The sequence below is a fragment of the Rhopalosiphum maidis genome, chromosome 2 (assembly GCF_003676215.2).
Source record: "Rhopalosiphum maidis isolate BTI-1 chromosome 2, ASM367621v3, whole genome shotgun sequence".
NCBI classification, from domain to species: domain Eukaryota; kingdom Metazoa; phylum Arthropoda; class Insecta; order Hemiptera; family Aphididae; genus Rhopalosiphum; species Rhopalosiphum maidis.
Genome location: NC_040878.1, coordinates 16,604,325 through 16,625,699, shown reverse-complemented (window position 1 = coordinate 16,625,699; position 21,375 = coordinate 16,604,325). Strand labels below are relative to the sequence as shown.

The window sequence follows — 21,375 nt, the reverse complement described above, 5'->3', positions numbered from 1 at the left end:
ATTTTGAACAAAAATTATTAAACATAACTACTGTACATTTAAATTATCAAATTAATACTAACCTAATACAGATTGATCCTTTCTTAGCGACCACTGTTTGTCGTCTTCGCACTGAGTACTTCCTCCGTCAATACCTAAAATATTAAAAAATTGATAAAGTATCAATAATTTACAAATACAAAAATCATTTTAATTATTTATTGATTTTGAAAAAAATTATAACAAAGATATGTGTTGTAATAATAATATGAAATGTTATATTGTGAAAATATTATTGAGCTTGTTTTTATATTGGCATTGTTTAAAACAAAAACTTTAACACAACAATTGTATAAATATTATTGGCAGTACGTGTTTGATAACCGACGGATCAACACGTGGTAAAACCGTCCCACGAGTGTGCTTTTACAGCTTACGATAGCAAAACATATTACGACACTTACTTCGATAACGGGTAATTATATGATTATTTAATAATTATAATACGCCTAAACGTCTTCCTAATGAGCTCCAATAATCGGTGCTCACAGCCCAGAGAAACTCTTTCAAATAGAACACCATCTTCAGTTTCCCTAAATATAGAAAATGTCATCCAAAATAAACCAAATGTTCAGACAAAAGTAAAAACTAATACCAAAACAGTTACAAATACTTCGCCCACACACCTATCAATAACAAAACTGGTTTGAGTCTTGTTACAAACTACACTACTACTACACATACACCCTATCTCTTCTGCCACCACACACTTTTCCATACATACATCTGATGACAGCCACGCAACACCTAAAGATAACATATTATCTACCGATAAAAATATAAACAATAAACTGAACTATGCCTTAGTCACGGCCAACTCAAACACGCCGAAAAGGGAACAGGCTATTGTTCTTCATCCGGTCGGCGGATTATTACTGAAAGATTACATCATTGCTATGGGACAAATTATTTCTCCTTGCAACATTATATTCGTATCTAAAATTTCTATGAGTCGTGTATGCGTATTCTTATCTAGTGAACAAATACTATACTCCCTATTAGAAAAAACTCAAAACATAATACAAATAAACCAGCAAGAAATTCCTAAACGTAGACTTCTCAATCCAGCCAAAAGAATAATAATATCAAATGTATGCCCCTCCATCCCTAACCAGATAATACTGTACGCACTTGAGCAGATTAACATAACACCATATCTGAAATAAATTATCTCAAGGCTGGCATAAAAGAAGCAGGATATGAACATATATTAAGTTTTAGACGTCAAATCTACATTAAACACGAAGATATCTCAAAGCTTTCCGGATCGTTATTAATGAATACAAATGAAACAAATTTCAGAATTTTTTTACTGACGATACAATTACATGTAAGTCAATAGGGCACACATCTATGACCTGCAATAAAAATATTACAGACAACAAAAATCCCACTCAGTCGCTCAACCAGCAGAATAACCTAACACAACATTCAAATGTATTCATAGACGATAACCTTGAATTATTAGAAAACACCCTACCTCCAGTAATTCCACCTTTTAATGCACAACTCATAAAAAACCAAATAAAATGGTCAGATGACGCTCTCTACCCTCCACTCACCAGCACAGTCTTGAAAAATCCAGAATCGACACAACACATTTCAACTTTAGTAGATAGCCCCCAACAGCTAGTAAGCACTGAAAACCTCGAAGAAACCACATTTATCGCTACTCTTCAAGACCAAATCAAAAGACCTCTATCTGAAACAAAATCTCAACAACCTCCCTCCTCTTCTATATCAATTGTTTGTTAACATATTATATTCATGTGCAAAATGTATTATAAATATTATTACATTCAATTACCATTATATAAAATTCTATTTTTGTATAAACTTTGTAAGTTAGTAATCTGTACTAGCACAGCAAGTACTAAGTCATCCTGTTGTAGAAATTTGAACACATTATTTTATAAAACTTCAAAACATGAAAAATATGACTATCAAAATATACGAGCAGATTATGTAAGAGTAAGTAAATATTAATAACATACTCATAGTAGGGTCAATAGGGATACCTATTGTTATCATCGCATTTATTGCAGTATATTATTATTCAGTCATAATTAATAATCATATTTGAATTTTAAAATATCAAAACTTGACTTAGTATTCCCTACACATAATAAGTTTAAATAATTTTTGAGGTATTATACTATTATTATTATACTTCCATTACTAAAATATTGAAATAGTTGCAGATTCTAGTTTATTATAAATTTATTTATTTATTTTCTTGCATAGGTAATATTTTATAAAACTGTTATTTTCAAAGTTGTTAATAAACCAAGTTGATACTATAGGTACCTAACTAGTTTAAAAAAATAGTATGTATTGATCAACATAGCATGATAGCTGTCTCTGTATTATCTTAACCAAGAATACATTAATCCAACATAATATACATGATTGTCTATTGCAGTAATATATTATGAATTTTAAATATTTTATTTTATTTTTTTATATGACGAACGATTTGTAATTTTTTCTTGTTTTCAAAACCACGGAATATATTAAATGTCAATGTATAATTCACAAAATTACTAGGTTCACGAAAAATAATTGTACATAAACCTACATACGTAATGTTTAAAAAACATATGTGCAAATAAAATACATTTCCGTTAAAAAGTATGTCACTGTTTTCTTAGTTTTAACTATGAAAATTTAAGTTCTTTTTATGTTTGAAACGAAATATACCATTTGTCGAAGCAGCACTAATAAAAATCACCATAATAAAAACGCAAATTATGATATTTTGTAAAATTCATAACTGTGTAACGTTCCTTTATTGATATTATTTTTGTTACCATCACTTTTTAATTATTTGATTATTATAAGCATAAAGAACATTCACATCACCACCACCACTACACTGTCCAATAAGCTGTTTAAGTATAAAATAATTCCGAAATATATTTTATTTAGAAATTATAATATACTATTACTATTACTGGTACTAGTTATGTCATATTATTGAATAAAATCATAACACACAACAAAATCATGTATAATACAATATTATTATGAAGGGTTTACTTTTGTAGTCATCGGGGCGCGCTCTTGCAGAAAATACAATATACATTATTTCTATTTTCAAAAAATAAATTACAAGCAGATCGCATAAATAACATCTATTCAAATTCGAAAACCGTGAATTACAAATGATTATGTTTAAATTATACCTAATGATAAGGTACAAAAAAATAATATGGGCTTTTTGTCTATACATTATTTTTTAAATAATTGATTAAATGCCTTATTTATGTTATTAAAATAATAATTTTCCTTTTCTTTAAAAGCACCTTAATGTAAAAATTGAAACGCTGTTGCCCTATAAATTACTATAAGCTCAAAAATAGTTAAAACATATTAGAATATTAATTTATCATACAATGAAAAGAAAAATAAACATTTGGAAAAAATGTCAAGTATCTACCAACTATTCAATTTTTTTAAAACAAAATAATGATATTAAAAATTGTACCAGGAGAAAAAATAGAAATATTTATTTATTATAGTATAATTATGTATTGTTACTGTCTTACAAATCTATAGTTAACATAGCTAATATTGGCGTTCAATAGATTGTGTTATGTTAAATTTAAATACTTAATTATTCGATTAAACGGATCTATTACGAAAGTTAAAACTTAAAAGTATGAATATTATCTGAGCATAATACGTTGGATTTTTGTCAATATTTTAATTGTTAAATAAGATATGGATATTGTAAAGATGCTACTAAGACGGAGCAATACATGTTAGTATATAGTTTCTTTTTAAGTACCATAATAAGTTATCAACAAATATAATGACTGGTATTTTTGCTATGTATTATTTTCTAAAATCATATTTAAATGTATTACTTTGCGTACCTATACCATAAAAAAAAAATAATTTCCCTTATAATCTAATATAATTATGTAATGTTTATATCCTTAGGTTATTTTACTTATGGCAGCGCATTAAAATAAAACCGGAAAGTTCTTCAGCACTACAACAATAGATTGTAACACATTTTCTAAAGTCATCAAAATCCGTCATACTTCCAAATCAGTGACACGTATCAACGCTATAGAAGCTGAAGAACTTGCAACTAGAAATATTCGAATGGGTACATAATATGTTTTTAACCGGTTAATATGTTTTTGGGTACGACAATAGATAACCCAATACCAAGATACCAGCTGCTATTATGTTACATATTATGGTAACAAACATAACAATATAAAACGTCTTCATCTATTTCTATAAATTAATAATTTATTATACCAAGTAATATTTAATGGTTATTGTAATAACTCGTTTATGAATTAGTTAATCAGCATACAATTTATTATTTATTTATTATAATGATTACAAATGAAACAAATTTCAGAATTTTTTTACTGACGATACAATTACATGTAAGTCAATAGGGCACACATCTATGACCTGCAATAAAAATATTACAGACAACAAAAATCCCACTCAGTCGCTCAACCAGCAGAATAACCTAACACAACATTCAAATGTATTCATAGACGATAACCTTGAATTATTAGAAAAACACCCTACCTCCAGTAATTCCACCTTTTAATGCAACTCATAAAAAACCAAATAAAATGGTCAGATGACGCTCTCTACCCTCCACTCACCAGCACAGTCTTGAAAAATCCAGAATCGACACACACATTTCAACTTTAGTAGATAGCCCCCAACAGCTAGTAAGCACTGAAAACCTCGAAGAAACCACATTTATCGCTACTCTTCAAGACCAAATCAAAAGACCTCTATCTGAAACAAAATCTCAACAACCTCCCTCCTCTTCTATATCAATTGTTTGTTAACATATTATATTCATGTGCAAAATGTATTATAAAATTATTACATTCAATTACCATTATATAAAATTCTATTTTTGTATAAACTTTGTAAGTTAGTAATCTGTACTAGCACAGCAAGTACTAAGTCATCCTGTTGTAGAAATTTGAACACATTATTTATAAAACTTCAAAACATGAAAAATATGACTATCAAAATATACGAGCAGATTATGTAAGAGTAAGTAAATATTAATAACATACTCATAGTAGGGTCAATAGGGATACCTATTGTTATCATCGCATTTATTGCAGTATATTATTATTCAGTCATAATTAATAATCATATTTGAATTTTAAAATATCAAAACTTGACTTAGTATTCCCTACACATAATAAGTTTAAATAATTTTTGAGGTATTATACTATTATTATTATACTTCCATTACTAAAATATTGAAATAGTTGCAGATTCTAGTTTATTATAAATTTATTTATTTATTTTCTTGCATAGGTAATATTTTATAAAACTGTTATTTTCAAAGTTGTTAATAAACCAAGTTGATACTATAGGTACCTAACTAGTTTAAAAAAATAGTATGTATTGATCAACATAGCATGATAGCTGTCTCTGTATTATCTTAACCAAGAATACATTAATCCAACATAATATACATGATTGTCTATTGCAGTAATATATTATGAATTTAAATATTTTATTTTTTTTTTTTATATGACGAACGATTTGTAATTTTTCTTGTGTTTCAAAACCACGGAATATATTAAATGTCAATGTATAATTCACAAAATTACTAGGTTCACGAAAAATAATTGTACATAAACCTACATACGTAATTTTAAAAACATATGTGCAAATAAAATACATTTCCGTTAAAAAGTATGTCACTGTTTCTTAGTTTAACTATGAAAATTTAAGTTCTTTTTATGTTTGAAACGAAATATACCATTTGTCGAAGCAGCACTAATAAAAATCACCATAATAAAAACGCAAATATAGATATTTATAAATTAAACATAACTGTGTAACGTTCCTTTATTGATATTATTTTTGATTACCATCACTTATTTAATTATTTGATTATTATAAGCATAAAGAACATTCACATCACCACACCACTACACTGTCAATAGCTGTTTAAGTATAAAATAATTCCGAAATATATTTTATTTAGAAATTATAATATACTATTACTATTACTGGTACTAGTTATGTCATATTATTGAATAAAATCATAACACACAACAAAATCATGTATAATACAATATTATTATGAAGGGTTTACTTTTGTAGTCATCGGGGCGCGCTCTTGCAGAAAACAATATACATTATTTCTATTTTCAAAAATAAATTACAAGCAGATCGCATAAATAACATCTATTCAAATTCGAAAACCGTGAATTACAAATGATTATGTTTAAATTATACCTAATGATAAGGTACAAAAAAATAATATGGGCTTTTGTCTATACATATTTTTTAAATAATTGATTAAATGCCTTATTTATGTTATTAAAATAATAATTTCCTTTTCTTTAAAAGCACCTTAATGTAAAAATTGAAACGCTGTTGCCCTATAAATTACTATAAGCTCAAAAATAGTTAAAACATATTAGAATATTAATTTATCATACAATGAAAGAAAATATAAACATTTGGAAAAAATGTCAAGTATCTACCAACTATTCAATTTTTTTAAAACAAAATAATGATATTAAAAATTGTACCAGGAGAAAAAATAGAAATATTTATTTATTATAGTATAATTATGTATTGTTACTGTCTTACAAATCTATAGTTAACATAGCTAATATTGGCGTTCAATAGATTGTGTTATGTTAAATTAAATACTTAATTATTCGATTAAACGGATCTATTACGAAAGTTAAAACTTAAAAGTATGAATATTATCTGAGCATAATACGTTGGATTTTTGTCAATATTTTAATTGTTAAATAAGATATGGATATTGTAAAGATGCTACTAAGACGGAGCAATACATGTTAGTATATAGTTTCTTTTAAGTACCATAATAAGTTATCAACAAATATAATGACTGGTATTTTTTGCTATGTATTATTTTCTAAAATCATATTTAAATGTATTACTTTGCGTACCTATACCATAAAAAAAAAATAATTTCCCTTATAATCTAATATAATTATGTAATGTTTATATCCTTAGGTTATTTTACTTATGGCAGCGCATTAAATTAAAACCGGAAAGTTCTTCAGCACTACAACAATAGATTGTAACACATTTTCTAAAGTCATCAAAATCCGTCATACTTCCAAATCAGTGACACGTATCAACGCTATAGAAGCTGAAGAACTTGCAACTAGAAATATTCGAATGGGTACATAATATGTTTTTTAACCGGTTAATTATGTTTTTTGGGTACGACAAATAGATTAACCCAATACCAAGATACCAGCTGCTATTATGTTACATATTATGGTAACAAACATAACAATATAAAACGTCTTCATCTATTTCTATAAATTAATAATTATTATACCAAGTAATATTTATGGTTATTGTAATAACTCGTTTATGAATTAGTTAATCAGCATACAATTACATTATGAAAATCATTGACATCATTATATTTAAGATATATTTTTTATACATGTCATAATTGATTTAGAGTAAAGTTTATTTAAAACATCTTGTATAAATGTCAATCTATTAATGTCCCTAAGTGTATTTGTAAAATTATCATTCTTCCGGAGTACTTTTAGTCCAATCTAATTTAGGAAAATCAACTTTTTGTACGGCAAACACTCTTCCTGTAATCATCTGATACGAAATCTGTAAAATTTTACAAAAAAAGGCAATTAAGTAGACACAATTCTCCCGTATATTAAATATCAAGTAAGTCTCTATAGGTAACAAGTATGTTAGATTTGAGTTCAATAATATATTATATATCACTAATACAAAAACGAGCTTGAGACAAAAAGATCTGTCACCCTATATCACTACCTAAGTATATTTTATAAGCTATTTTGATATACTAAAGATTGTGCCATGTGTGTTTGTATAATGTACACCAGATATAAGAACAACGTGGAAACTTTTGTACTAAATGTACAAGAGTTATAACGCAGTGATATATTTTCAAATTCATTTTAAAAACAAATTAATTAGTTATTGTATTTAGAGCACTATATTCCAATCCTAACAAATTTCATTATTTTTTTTCCTTTAGTACACTGCGAAGTCCGTATTTATTTTTCCTTTTTTTTTTATCTTTATCCCCCTTTATTATATATACCACACATTAAATATTTAGGGTACTCTTTCGTATCTATATATCATTTTTAATTAATAATATTATATTATGCTTGCTGTTTTGTTTAAAAATGCCAAGTATTCAATCGCAGTTTCTGAAAAAACATACTAAGGTTAAGTAAAACATATTATTGATACATGATATTATAGTCATAGCTACTTGTAGAGTATATGAATCCTTATTTTGGAAAAAAATTACACGAACTAAATTGAAGTGACTATTTTATGAACAATTGACCATTACGATTTACTAATTAGGTACCTATATTACATATTATAATAATGCGTTCTTGTTCCATAATTTAAAAATATTACAATAGTTGCCTAATGCCCTAATTTAATTAATATATTAAGTATAAGATACTACTATATTATCTATACTCAACGCCAATACATATTATTTTACTTAATCTTACATAAATTAAAGGAATGGAAATATTTAAATTTAACATTATAGTTTTATATAATATATTTATAGTATAATTCATACAACTCATGTTTTGTATTCAAGACTTAATCTATAGATTTTTATGTGTGTACACACCGTTGTCGCCGTCATACTCCTTAAATTTGTCATTTGGTTGCCTGAAACAATTGTACAATACAATATTATTAGTTGTTAATAATATTAAATTAACATTTAGAATATGCAATAACAAAAATCGATTAAAATATACTGTTTTTCTTTTAAAATTTATAAATTATTCTGAACAATAATATTTTAAAATTGCATCACAAACCAGTGAATCCAGCTTCAGTTAGTGTTGCTATGATGAAAGTATATAACATAATAAGTTAGTTTTTAAATTGTATATAAAACATCATAATTTATTTCTTTAAAAATTATTGATTCATTATAACAAGTGAATATAATAATATTTATCATTTAAATTAGTAATTCATATAAAATAAATTATGTTATATGAATATTATATCATGCACTATATTATTTATTACTATACTTGCCTACATATGGGTCTATAAAACAAAACAATAGAAATAGAATGTAGAAAAATAAATATTATATATTTTGAACAAAAATTATTAACATAACTACTGTACATTTAAAATTATCAAATTAATACTAACCTAATACAGATTGATCCTTTCTTAGCGACCACTGTTTGTCGTCTTCGCACTGAGTACTTCCTCCGTCAATACCTAAAATATTAAAAAATTGATAAAGTATCAATAATTTACAAATACAAAAATCATTTTAATTATTATGATTTTTGAAAAAAATTATAACAATAGATATGTGTTGTAATAATAATATGAAATGTTATATTGTGAAAATATTATTGAGCTTGTTTTATATTGGCATTGTTTAAAACAAAAACTTTAACACAACAATTGTATAAATATTATTGGCAGTACGTGTTTGATAACCGACGGATCAACACGTGTGTAAACCGTCCACGAGTGTGCTTTTACAGCTTACGATAGCAAACATATTACGACACTTACTTCGATAACGGGTAATTATATGATTATTTAATAATTATAATACGCCTAAACGTCTTCCTAATGAGCTCCAATAATCGGTGCTCACAGCCCAGAGAAACTCTTTCAAATAGAACACCATCTTCAGTTTCCCTAATATAGAAAATGTCATCCAAATAAACCAAATGTTCAGACAAAAGTAAAAACTAATACCAAAACAGTTACAAAATACTTCGCCTCACACACCTATCAATAACAAAACTGGTTTGAGTCTTGTTACAAACTACACTACTACTACACATACACCCCTATCTCTTCTGCCACCACACACTTTTCCATACATACATCTGATGACAGCCACGCAACACCTAAAGATAACATATTATCTACCGATAAAAATATAACAATAAACTGAACTATGCCTTAGTCACGGCCAACTCAAACACGCCGAAAAGGGAACAGGCTATTGTTCTTCATCCGGTCGGCGGATTATTACTGAAAGATTACATCATTGCTATGGGACAAATTATTTCTCCTTGCAACATTATATTCGTATCTAAAATTTCTATGAGTCGTGTATGCGTATTCTTATCTAGTGAACAAATACTATACTCCCTATTAGAAAAAACTCAAAACATAATACAAATAAACCAGCAAGAAATTCCTAAACGTAGACTTCTCAATCCAGCCAAAAGAATAATAATATCAAATGTATGCCCCTCCATCCCTAACCAGATAATACTGTACGCACTTGAGCAGATTAACATAACACCAATATCTGAAATAAATTATCTCAAGGCTGGCATAAAAGAAGCAGGATATGAACATATATTAAGTTTTAGACGTCAAATCTACATTAAACACGAAGATATCTCAAAGCTTTCCGGATCGTTATTAATGAATACAAATGAAACAAATTTCAGAATTTTTTTACTGACGATACAATTACATGTAAGTCAATAGGGCACACATCTATGACCTGCAATAAAAATATTACAGACAACAAAAATCCCACTCAGTCGCTCAACCAGCAGAATAACCTAACACAACATTCAAATGTATTCATAGACGATAACCTTGAATTATTAGAAAACACCCTACCTCCAGTAATTCCACCTTTTAATGCACAACTCATAAAAAACCAAATAAAATGGTCAGATGACGCTCTCTACCCTCCACTCACCAGCACAGTCTTGAAAAATCCAGAATCGACACAACACATTTCAACTTTAGTAGATAGCCCCCAACAGCTAGTAAGCACTGAAAACCTCGAAGAAACCACATTTATCGCTACTCTTCAAGACCAAATCAAAAGACCTCTATCTGAAACAAAATCTCAACAACCTCCCTCCTCTTCTATATCAATTGTTTGTTAACATATTATATTCATGTGCAAAATGTATTATAAATATTATTACATTCAATTACCATTATATAAAATTCTATTTTTGTATAAACTTTGTAAGTTAGTAATCTGTACTAGCACAGCAAGTACTAAGTCATCCTGTTGTAGAAATTTGAACACATTATTTTATAAAACTTCAAAACATGAAAAATATGACTATCAAAATATACGAGCAGATTATGTAAGAGTAAGTAAATATTAATAACATACTCATAGTAGGGTCAATAGGGATACCTATTGTTATCATCGCATTTATTGCAGTATATTATTATTCAGTCATAATTAATAATCATATTTGAATTTTAAAATATCAAAACTTGACTTAGTATTCCCTACACATAATAAGTTTAAATAATTTTTGAGGTATTATACTATTATTATTATACTTCCATTACTAAAATATTGAAATAGTTGCAGATTCTAGTTTATTATAAATTTATTTATTTATTTTCTTGCATAGGTAATATTTTATAAAACTGTTATTTTCAAAGTTGTTAATAAACCAAGTTGATACTATAGGTACCTAACTAGTTTAAAAAAATAGTATGTATTGATCAACATAGCATGATAGCTGTCTCTGTATTATCTTAACCAAGAATACATTAATCCAACATAATATACATGATTGTCTATTGCAGTAATATATTATGAATTTTAAATATTTTATTTTATTTTTTTATATGACGAACGATTTGTAATTTTTTCTTGTGTTTCAAAACCACGGAATATATTAAATGTCAATGTATAATTCACAAAATTACTAGGTTCACGAAAAATAATTGTACATAAACCTACATACGTAATGTTTAAAAACATATGTGCAAATAAAATACATTTCCGTTAAAAAGTATGTCACTGTTTTCTTAGTTTTAACTATGAAAATTTAAGTTCTTTTTATGTTTGAAACGAAATATACCATTTGTCGAAGCAGCACTAATAAAAATCACCATAATAAAAACGCAAATTATGATATTTTGTAAAATTCATAACTGTGTAACGTTCCTTTATTGATATTATTTTTGTTACCATCACTTTTTAATTATTTGATTATTATAAGCATAAAGAACATTCACATCACCACCACCACTACACTGTCCAATAAGCTGTTTAAGTATAAAATAATTCCGAAATATATTTTATTTAGAAATTATAATATACTATTACTATTACTGGTACTAGTTATGTCATATTATTGAATAAAATCATAACACACAACAAAATCATGTATAATACAATATTATTATGAAGGGTTTACTTTTGTAGTCATCGGGGCGCGCTCTTGCAGAAAATACAATATACATTATTTCTATTTTCAAAAAATAAATTACAAGCAGATCGCATAAATAACATCTATTCAAATTCGAAAACCGTGAATTACAAATGATTATGTTTAAATTATACCTAATGATAAGGTACAAAAAAATAATATGGGCTTTTTGTCTATACATTATTTTTTAAATAATTGATTAAATGCCTTATTTATGTTATTAAAATAATAATTTTCCTTTTCTTTAAAAGCACCTTAATGTAAAAATTGAAACGCTGTTGCCCTATAAATTACTATAAGCTCAAAAATAGTTAAACATATTAGAATATTAATTTATCATACAATGAAAAAGAAAATATAAACATTTGGAAAAAATGTCAAGTATCTACCAACTATTCAATTTTTTTTAAAACAAAATAATGATATTAAAATTGTACCAGGAGAAAAATAGAAATATTTATTTATTATAGTATAATTATGTATTGTTACTGTCTTACAAATCTATAGTTAACATAGTTAATATTGGCGTTCAATAGATTGTGTTATGTTAAATTTAAATACTTAATATTCGATTAAACGGATCTATTACGAAAGTTAAAACTTAAAAGTATGAATATTATCTGAGCATAATACGTTGGATTTTGTCAATATTTTAATTGTTAAATAAGATATGGATATTGTAAAGATGCTACTAAGACGGAGCAATACATGTTAGTATATAGTTTCTTTTTAAGTACCATAATAAGTTATCAACAAATATAATGACTGGTATTTTTTGCTATGTATTATTTTCTAAAATCATATTTAAATGTATTACTTTGCGTACCTATACCATAAAAAAAAAATAATTTCCCTTATAATCTAATATAATTATGTAATGTTTATATCCTTAGGTTATTTTACTTATGGCAGCGCATTAAATTAAAACCGGAAAGTTCTTCAGCACTACAACAATAGATTGTAACACATTTTCTAAAGTCATCAAAATCCGTCATACTTCCAAATCAGTGACACGTATCAACGCTATAGAAGCTGAAGAACTTGCAACTAGAAATATTCGAATGGGTACATAATATGTTTTTAACCGGTTAATATGTTTTTGGGTACGACAATAGATAACCCAATACCAAGATACCAGCTGCTATTATGTTACATATTATGGTAACAAACATAACAATATAAAACGTCTTCATCTATTTCTATAAATTAATAATTTATTATACCAAGTAATATTTAATGGTTATTGTAATAACTCGTTTATGAATTAGTTAATCAGCATACAATTTATTATTTATTTATTTATTAATGATTACAAATGAAACAAATTTCAGAATTTTTTACTGACGATACAATTACATGTAAGTCAATAGGGCACACATCTATGACCTGCAATAAAAATATTACAGACAACAAAAATCCCACTCAGTCGCTCAACCAGCAGAATAACCTAACACAACATTCAAATGTATTCATAGACGATAACCTTGAATTATTAGAAAACACCCTACCTCCAGTAATTCCACCTTTTAATGCACAACTCATAAAAAACCAAATAAAATGGTCAGATGACGCTCTCTACCCTCCACTCACCAGCACAGTCTTGAAAAATCCAGAATCGACACAACACATTTCAACTTTAGTAGATAGCCCCCAACAGCTAGTAAGCACTGAAAACCTCGAAGAAACCACATTTATCGCTACTCTTCAAGACCAAATCAAAAGACCTCTATCTGAAACAAAATCTCAACAACCTCCCTCCTCTTCTATAACAATCCAACAACCAGACAAAAAAATAGCAAAAGTATTACCTCGGTCTAACTCATATATTAAGCTAAATGTTAAAAACTTCGATAGCACCTTACAATTAACAGAGCCCTTCTTCTCTAGTACGGATAACAATAGTTCTATTAAATACCTGCAATTTAAATATATTATAGAACATTTTGGAAATAAACAAATTAATATACATACATTATGCGAAGATATAGGCTCAAACATACCATTAATTCTAGAAACAATAGAATTAATCAGCCTTCTCATCAATGATCGTTCTATGAAAACAAAGTTAACCAAATTATCAAACCTATTATTCCAAATCCAACCTCCTCAGGACAACAGTGAATCCCTTTAAAATTAATACTACCAATTTAAACTATTCTCAACAAATATATATTTATATGTTTAAAAAAAAAACCTTATGAACATAATTCAGTGGAATATAGATGGATTCTATAAACGCAATATAGACATTCAACGAATAATATCCGACTTTAATCCTAATATATTATGTTTCCAAGAACAAATTTAAAATTTTCGCAGTCAAGTCATATTAAACATTATAATGGATTTTTCAAAAATCGTATAAATCACGGCCGAGCAAGTGGCGGTGTAGCTATATTTATTAAGAATAATGTAGAAAGTAAAGAAATTAACCTTAATACACACCTCGAAGCCATAGTAATTACTGCAAAATTCCATAAACAAATATGTATACTTATTACATATACTTACCTAATAGCACTCCATTCACACAACAAGACCTAATGCTAATAACAACTCAACTACCCAAACCCTTTATTATCGTAGGAGACTTTAACAGTCGTAACACTCTATGGGGATCCATATACACCGATAATCGAGGCAAAACCATGGAACATTTTATAGATCACTCTGATCTAATACTTCTCAATAACGGTAACCCTATAAGACTCAATCCTATCAACGAGAATCTTTCTGTAATTGATCTTTCTATCGCTACCCCTACAATTGCGCCAGACATAGAATGGGACCCACTTACCTCTTATAATGGAAGCGACCATTGGCCAATAATACTTAAACTATCTCATCTAATTCTCCAACCTGAACCAATAAATAAATGGAGACTAAAAAATCCAAACTGGGAGCTTTTCTCTTCTCTTGTAGATCACGCACTACAAAATTCTCAGACTAATGAAGTAAATCTTATAACTCCGGACATAAATCAAAATAAAATTGATGAACTCGTCCTAAATCTAACAAACTCCATCATCGAAGCAGCCACCGTCGCAATAGGAAAATCCAACCGCCAATTAACCATAAAATAGTCCCTTGGTAGAAGGATGAGTGTAAAACATATATAAAAATTATGAAATAGCTTTAAATCGTTTTGAAAAAACCAGGTTACTAGCAGGCCATATTCTTTTAAAGAAAGCTCGAGCCGAATTCTAAAAAAAAATAAAACTTCCTCCTGGAATAATTTTACTTCAACTATCAATAACCATACTTATTCATCTACGCTCTGGAACAAAATTAGAGCATTCAAAGGCATATATACTACGAACATGAGAATATTCAAGTGGAATTATCATCAACTTGCGATATTGCTCAATCTTTTGCTAATTATTTCCAAGCTAATAGTAGCAATTCAAATTTCGATAATGATTTCGCCATATACAAAAGAGCCAAAGACGAATCCTTCAACATAAATTCATACATACGCAATAATAATAATGAGTATAATCTCCCGCTTACAATTGAAGAGCTACACTCTGAATTAGGCAACTGTTCCAGTAAAAGCCCAGGGCCTGATGATATCCCATATATTTTCATTAAAAACCTTTCAATATTCGCACTCAATAAAATACTTACAATCTACAACCTCATTTGGGTTCACGGAACACTTCCTATTAAATGGCACCAAGCAATAGTTATACCCATCCTAAAGGCAAATAAAAACAAATTTTAAATCAACAGCTACCGCCCAATTTCTCTCACTTGCACTCTTTGTAAACTACTGGAAAAAATTGTAAATAGGCGCCTTGTCTGGTATCTTGAAACGTCACATAAATTCATCAAACAACAATACGGTTTTCGTCGTCACCACTCAACACAATATGTTCTCGCTACTCTTCATACCAATATAAGCGAATCCATTAAGAAAAAACAACACACCATCCTTGTCGCCCTCGACCTGGAAAAAGCTTATGATATGGTCTGGGAAAATAGAGTAATTGATATTCTGTCCAGCTGGTCCATAGACGGTAACATGTTAAAATTCTTACATAACTTCCTCGCTGACCGAACAATTCAAGTCAAAGTCAATAATGTCCTCTCCGAACATACAGCAATAGAAAATGGACTTCAACAAGGATCGGTAATTAGTGTAACACTATTCCTAGTTGCCATCAATGATATCTTTAGCGACATACAAAAACCCGTGAAGCAGTGGCGAAGCGTCATAGGAGACAAAGAGACAATGTCTCCCCACTTAGAAATTAGAACACGGGACAAATAAATAATTATTATTTTGTTTTATACAATATTTAAAAATGTGAATTTTATTTTATATTATAAAATATTAAAATATATGATGTATGTTTCAGTATTTGTTAAAATCGGTTTTTCGTTATAAAGTTATAGAATTCTTAAAATAGATTAGATGCACGCGATACGGGCATACGGCGGCGATACAGCCGTGCGTACGTGTTGGCGATACGGGTCATTTCAAATACGGTATTATATCTAAATCTAAAAGACGTTGCGACGCATTGTCTCACAAATATAGGTGCGCGGGTACAAGGGAAATGTTAATGTGAGTGGGGATTACTATGTACTCGATGAGACAAGTCTCGCCGTTCGTAATTACCTCAATCCTCAATAAACGTCGCCGTCGCATTGTCACGCCGCGCAATCGTAATGTCGTACGACTGTTTTACAATATTTATTATTTCTTATTGTAATTGTAATTAATTGTCCTCGTAATTCATAATGGCTGACGATTTAATTAATTCCATTTTGGACGATGGAATTAATAATTATTCATACGAAAAAAAATATGAACTTAAAAATAAAAAACCATGTCCCTTATTGCATTTAACAATAGCTGACGGAAAAACAACTAGAAAATTTCAATTCGTGTGGTATTCAAAATATAAATGGCTTACTGGTAGTCAGGTAAGAAATAAACTATATTGTTTTTACTGCTTATTATTAAGAGGAGAGAAAACCTGGAGCAACGAAGGTGTGTCAAATATAAAAAATTTCGAACGAAAAGCAAACAAACATGCTATTTCTGAAAGGCATCTCGTTTGTCAGGAACAATTTAAGTTACTTGGTAAAAATATAATTGATCATGCACTATCGGAAGGGCGACGCTTGCAAGCCATAAAATATAATGAACAAGTTGGCATTAACCGTCGCATATTAGCTCGATTAATTCATGTTGTGTGTTATTTGGGGAAACAAGAGTTAGCTTTCCGAGGACACGATGAACGAAAAAGCTCATTAAGTAAGGGTAATTATTTAGAGCTATTAGAACTCTTATCGCAAGAAGAACAAATACTCAAAGAACATTTTTTGTCTAACTCTTTATTTAAAGGAACGTCTAGTGATGTGCAAAATGATTTAATTGCTTGTATTACAGATGTCGTAAATACTAAAATAATGAATGATTTAAAATGTGCAAATTTTGTGTCTATACAAGCCGACGAAACTACCGATGTATCGTGCAAATCACAAATGAGTATTATTTTAAGATACGTTGTTGACAACAACATTGAAGAGAGATTTATAGGTTTTTTTGATGTATCAAAAGATAAAAGTGCTGTTGGGCTCTCAAATATTTTATTGGCAGAAATAACCAAATGGAATATAAACGATAAAATTATATGTCAGACTTATGATGGAGCGGCCGTCATGGCTGGAAACCAAAATGGAGTCCAAGCCATTATTAAAAAAACTTATCCAAAAGCCCTATTTATTTACTGCTATGCCCATCAACTGAACCTAATTTTTTTACATGGGTCAAAAAATATTAAGTCCGTCCGTATTTTTATAAGCGACCTTACAATGTTTCACACATTTTTCAGTAGATCACCAAAACGAACTGAGCTGCTTCGGGAAAAAGGTTTTAAGTTGCCAAAAAGTTGTGAAACAAGGTGGAATTACCATTCAAGAGCAGCAGCTACTATAAGTACACATTTTAAAGAACTACAAAAAGCGATATCGTATGTAACAGAGGGGGAAGACTGGGATCCGATTTCTATAAGTACAGCGTATGGGTTACTGCATAAATTATCAAATCAAAAATTTGTGTATTTATTATGTCTGTTTCATCGAATATTTATATACTCGGATCATGTATTTTTAATACTTCAAACAAAATGCACTGCGGATGTACAAACTTGCATAAATGAAATAAAAAATTTATCTACACAATTATCAGCTATGAGAAATGACCAAAATACTATAACCGAGTGTTGCGAGTCTGCAATGGAATTGAATAACGAACTTCAATATACAGACAAAGATATAAATAGTCTCAAAAATCTGACGTATGAAATATTGGACTCAATAATTATCCAAACTGAAGTTCGATTTCAAGATTTTCACGTTTTGAAATTTATTGAGCTCGCAAACAACAATGAGTTTATTAATTACAAAAAACATTTTCCAATTGAGAAACTAAATCAACTACTAAAAGTTTTCCCAGGAGTATTCGAACAAGAGAGATTACAAAATGAATTAACAGTTATTTACAATGATAATAACAAACATCTTCCACCAAAAGAATTGCTGAATTATATTATTAAAGGTTGGTACATAATCATTATTATTTTTAAAATCTATGTATTTAATTATAATATAATCATATTTGTTTCAGCTGAGTTACAAGAAGTGTACGTAGAGCTTACAAAATTGTTACAATTAATTTTGTGTATTCCTGTAACAACGGCTTCTAGTGAAAGAAGTATGAGTACTTTAAAAAGAATCAAGACGTTTCTAAGAAATACAATGACACACGATAGATTCTCAAATTTGTGTACTATGGCTATCGAGAAGAAAATGTTGAGTGAATTAGCCACTGACCCAACATTTATTGACAATGTCATTGACTTATTTTCTAAGACAAAAAATAGAAAAATAGATTTAACGTATAAATTAACGTAAATTTGTTTTTAAACTTCATGTTAATGCGAGTTGCACATATACAGTTTATTATATTACATTTTATTTTGTTTTGTTGGTTATAATTTATAAATTATAATACATTTGTTTTATTACATCAAATATTATTATTTTGGAAGTTTTTAAATATAATTTAATTTTGTTTTTAGTTTTTGAACATTTATTTATTACCGTTTAGATAATGGCCATAGTTGCCGGGTTCAAGAAAAAAAGAGGGGGTCTAGGCGTATTAGTGCCATTTTTTTTTCAGTGTCTCCCCAACCAAAAACCTCAAGCCTCGCTACTGCCGTGAAGTATACTTTATTCGCAGATGATTGCAATATTTACTGTAGCGGAACCGAATCCCGGACCACCGTAGCTCATTTACAAAACTCCATAAACTTACTAACACGATGGTCCTCGAAATCCGGCTTTAAATTCTCACCATTAAAACCCAATGCATAATATTTAATAAAAAGAAAAATAACCTTTTACATCACATCTACATCAATAATATCCCAACAATATATACAGACAACATCTGTATACTTGGAATGATATTTGATAGCAAATTCTCGTGGACACCTCACCTCAAAAAACTTAAAATAAACTGCAATACCAAGATGAAAATCATAAAAACTCTCTCCCACCTTACATGGGGAGCTGAAAAAGATAGCCTACTTCTAATTTATAAAGCATTAATATTTTTACGAATGGATTACGGCTCTATAATATATAACTCAGCCAAACCAAACACCATACCTCAACCCAATTCATAATCAAGCAATTCGACTAGCTATAGGTGCTTTTCGTACAAGCCCCATAGATAGTATATTATGTATTTCAGGAGAACCTCCACTACAAATAAGAAGAAATAAAGAAATTTTTAAATATGTTACAAAAAAACTTAGGTATACTCACCAAGCAACATACCATCTATTCAATTCACCAACCCAAACAAGACAACCAAAAGATCCAGCAACAATTATGGAAACATATTTACGCATATGTACAGTCTCAAATTTCCATTTTAAAATCGAGACAACATCTCCATTTCTATCAACTCCATTCTGGCTGTATTATCCCAAGATTCACACCCAACTATCTCAACTGAATAAAAACTCAAATCCCCATTCCATTATCGCCTCATATTTCAGAGAAATTATAAGTTCAGATTTTTACGACTTTAATCTTTTTTACACAGATGCATCCAAAAATATTAATGGTACAGGTTGTGCATTCATTTCTGGTGCTTTTAAAAAACTCTATAAACTCCCTACTGAGACTAGCATCTTCACCGCAGAAATTATAGCCATCAAAGAAGCAGTTATTCATGCCGAATCTATTCCCATGAATAAATCACTTATCATAAGCGACTCTCTCAGTGCCCTAACTTCTCTCCTATCAACTAACCAGTCTAATGAAATCTCCCAACAAATACTCAACATAACGTCTAAATCAAATAATATTATCGAGTTCATGTGGGTCCCTTCTCATACTGGCATCACTGGGAATGAAGAAGTTAACCTATTAGCAAACCAAGCTATACTATCCACTGATTCAAATGAAATTAAATCACTACCATATAAAGACCTATTGAGAATAGGCCATACAATAGCTCTCCAACAGTGGCAATCCCAGTGGGACTGCATAACAAATAATAAATTAAAAAATATAAAAAAGACCATCAAAAAATGGCGTCCTCCCACTAACACAGCACGTCTAGTAGACATTGCCACCACTAGAGCTAGAATCGGCCACACACGGCTCACCCATTCTTATTTATTTAACCCACAAGAATAACAGCCAATCTGCCATCAATGCAATGACATTTTGTCAATCGAGCATATCACACTTCAATGCCCTATGTTTAATGAAGAACGAAAAATTTTAAGTCACCCCACTAATATGGAGGAAGCATTAGGGGAAGCCAACGTTGACGCAATTTTTAATTTTTACAGATTCATTAATCTTATAAACCTATTATAATATCCCAAATGTAAATACTTATGTATATATACTTTTAAAATGTAAAACATTATTTATTTTATGATATTGTAATATTGTATATTGTATCTTTTATATTGTAATCTTATCTACCATATCTAAAATTCTAAGTTAATTTAACAGTGTATAAGCTAATGACCATAGATGTCGACGCCTTTATTATTAAAAAAAA

General features: G+C 28.8%; 2 protein-coding genes and 1 long non-coding RNA gene across 3 annotated transcripts; all 3 read left to right on the top strand.

Moving 5' to 3' along the window:
• Nucleotides 1–4,020: 4,020 nt before the first annotated feature.
• Nucleotides 4,021–13,527, top strand: LOC113554078. Its single transcript, XR_003405229.1, has 3 exons — nt 4,021–4,156; nt 7,048–7,219; nt 13,166–13,527. It is a non-coding gene; the product is annotated as an uncharacterized LOC113554078 (long non-coding RNA).
• A 2,857-nt stretch (nt 13,528–16,384) lies between these two features.
• On the top strand, nt 16,385–18,033 carry LOC113550999 (zinc finger MYM-type protein 1-like). Its single transcript, XM_026952985.1, has 3 exons — nt 16,385–16,404; nt 17,246–17,860; nt 17,925–18,033. Exons 1-3 carry the CDS (start codon nt 16,385–16,387, stop codon nt 18,031–18,033), a joined length of 744 nt encoding a protein of 247 aa, XP_026808786.1.
• A 9-nt stretch (nt 18,034–18,042) lies between these two features.
• On the top strand, nt 18,043–19,231 carry LOC113554510. The gene is made up of 2 exons (XM_026958391.1): nt 18,043–18,843; nt 18,913–19,231. The coding sequence occupies exons 1-2, from the start codon at nt 18,099–18,101 to the stop codon at nt 19,197–19,199; spliced, it is 1,032 nt and encodes a 343-aa protein (XP_026814192.1). The 5' UTR covers nt 18,043–18,098; the 3' UTR covers nt 19,200–19,231.
• Nucleotides 19,232–21,375: the final 2,144 nt, after the last annotated feature.

Coding starts and splice junctions, on each gene's coding strand:
- LOC113554510 (XM_026958391.1), top strand. CDS start 18,099: ATGTTTCACACATTTTTCAGTAGATCACCAAAACGAACTGAGCTGCTT. Junction 18,844..18,912: donor GCTGAATTATATTATTAAAG/GTTGGTACATAA, acceptor TATTTGTTTCAG/CTGAGTTACAAGAAGTGTAC.
- LOC113550999 (XM_026952985.1), top strand. CDS start 16,385: ATGGACTTCAACAAGGATCG. Junction 16,405..17,245: donor ATGGACTTCAACAAGGATCG/GTAATTAGTGTA, acceptor CTTATTATTAAG/AGGAGAGAAAACCTGGAGCA. Junction 17,861..17,924: donor AAAGATAAAAGTGCTGTTGG/GCTCTCAAATAT, acceptor ATTATATGTCAG/ACTTATGATGGAGCGGCCGT.